The following is a 1,659-nucleotide window of genomic DNA, read 5'->3' as shown; positions in this document are numbered from 1 at the left end:
TATTAAAAAGAGGTAGGACTATATTGAGGTAAAAGTAGTTAATAGTTAATAGTGAAAATTGGACCTTAAAATGTATACTTTTATATGAATGTTCGAGCCGTTTCAAGCCTATCTTTGTATCATTTCCTAAATAGGATTTAGAAAGAAATTGATGATGTAATAAGTAACTAGTAATTTTTTTTTTTTTTTGAGTAACTTACTTGACATTATACAGACCTTATTTACTTAAAAAACACTTCTGTAATACTTTACAATAAGATTAGTTAATGCATTATAGATAACACGAACTAACAATAAACAATACTTTAGCATGTGGTTCATGTTCATGTCAGCATTTACTAAAATAAAAAGTTATAACTGTTAACACACAATGAACTAACAATTGTGATTAACTAAAATTAACAAAGATTAATAAATGCTGATAAACTATATTGTGTTGGCGTATTTGTTTTCCATTTTTCATCTTTATAAAACTAAATATTTTCCAGTTTATCATGCTTAAACAAATCAAGTTATACCCCAAACATACACATGAAGACATTTTTACTTTCATAATCCCTTAAGGGGATAGTTCACCCAAAAATGAAAATGTTATCATCATTTACTGACCCTCATGCGTTTCTTTATTCTGTTGAAAAGATATTTTAATAAATGATGGTAAGCACCCAGTTGACTGTACCTAATAACTTTCATAGTAGAAAAAACAAATATTAAGAAGTCATTGGGTACTGACAATTGTGTGCTTACCATCATTTATCAAAATATTTTCTTTTGTACTCAACAGAATAAAGAAACTCATACAGGTTTAGAGCAACATGAGGGTCAATGGTGACAGAATTTTCATTTTTGGCCTTTAATTACTGAAAAGTACTCTTGTTTTACTTTACTTTTTTTAAATTTCTTCCTTTTAATTTAAATAAAAAATCTTGCTTTAAGATTTCTCCACTTAGATTTACTGTTTGCAAAAAAATGCTACAGAAATAATAAAAATGGAAAAGTTGTAATTCTGTCAGTGACCGCCAGAGGTCAGTGAGTGTATATGTTTGTGTGCTTGTGTAACTGATAAAACATCTTCCGGGACTTAAAGTAACATCTGTAGCATTCGTTATCACGTCTTAACCAGGTACTAAACTACTTTATAGTGTCATATAATCAGATTTTATACATTTCATTGAAGCAAAAGTGCAAGTGACTTAAACTAGTTTCTGTTTATCAAGTTTTGAGTTTGCCTGAACTTTGTCCTCCTCTGTATTATCACAGGCATCATGTCTTCGGTTCAGATGTCGGACGGTACCTTTCGGGTGGATATCTGCGGAGATCAGACGCTGTTTTACCGTCAGGCTCTTCCGTCCGTTGGTACCGGAAAGCTCTCGGTTCTGCTGCTGCACGGGATCCGGTTCTCCTCCAGGAACTGGTTGGAAATCGGAACTCTGGAGAGTCTCGCGGCCGCGGGTCACCGAGCCGTCGCTATTGATCTGCCAGGTGAGCTGTCACTAAAATACTGTACTGTTTTGCTGATATATACCATAGTATCTAATTACCGTAACTTATCTACACTGCATCTTCTTAAATCAACAGTGGATTCATCAGATATAATATAGTAACCATGCTGTCATTATAGCAAGATTGATTACAGCTTAATTTTACTACAAACAACTC

The 1,659-nt window shown here is 33.0% G+C and overlaps 1 protein-coding gene across 1 annotated transcript in view; it reads left to right on the top strand.

Moving 5' to 3' along the window:
• Window positions 1–1,022: 1,022 nt before the first annotated feature.
• The window catches only part of abhd14b (abhydrolase domain containing 14B), a 5,871-nt gene continuing 5,234 nt past the window's right edge, over window positions 1,023–1,659 (top strand). Inside the window, exons 1-2 of the mRNA XM_065279544.2 lie at window positions 1,023–1,123; window positions 1,261–1,482. Of these exons, the coding sequence (XP_065135616.2) occupies window positions 1,266–1,482 (217 nt within the window). The 5' untranslated portion in view covers window positions 1,023–1,123; window positions 1,261–1,265. The remainder of the gene's footprint in view (window positions 1,124–1,260; window positions 1,483–1,659) is intronic.

The sequence above is a fragment of the Paramisgurnus dabryanus genome, chromosome 7, assembly GCF_030506205.2.
Source record: "Paramisgurnus dabryanus chromosome 7, PD_genome_1.1, whole genome shotgun sequence".
Classification (NCBI taxonomy): Eukaryota; Metazoa; Chordata; class Actinopteri; order Cypriniformes; family Cobitidae; genus Paramisgurnus; species Paramisgurnus dabryanus.
The sequence above is the reverse complement of the archived record's forward strand: the minus strand, read 5'-3'. Positions and strand labels throughout refer to the sequence as shown.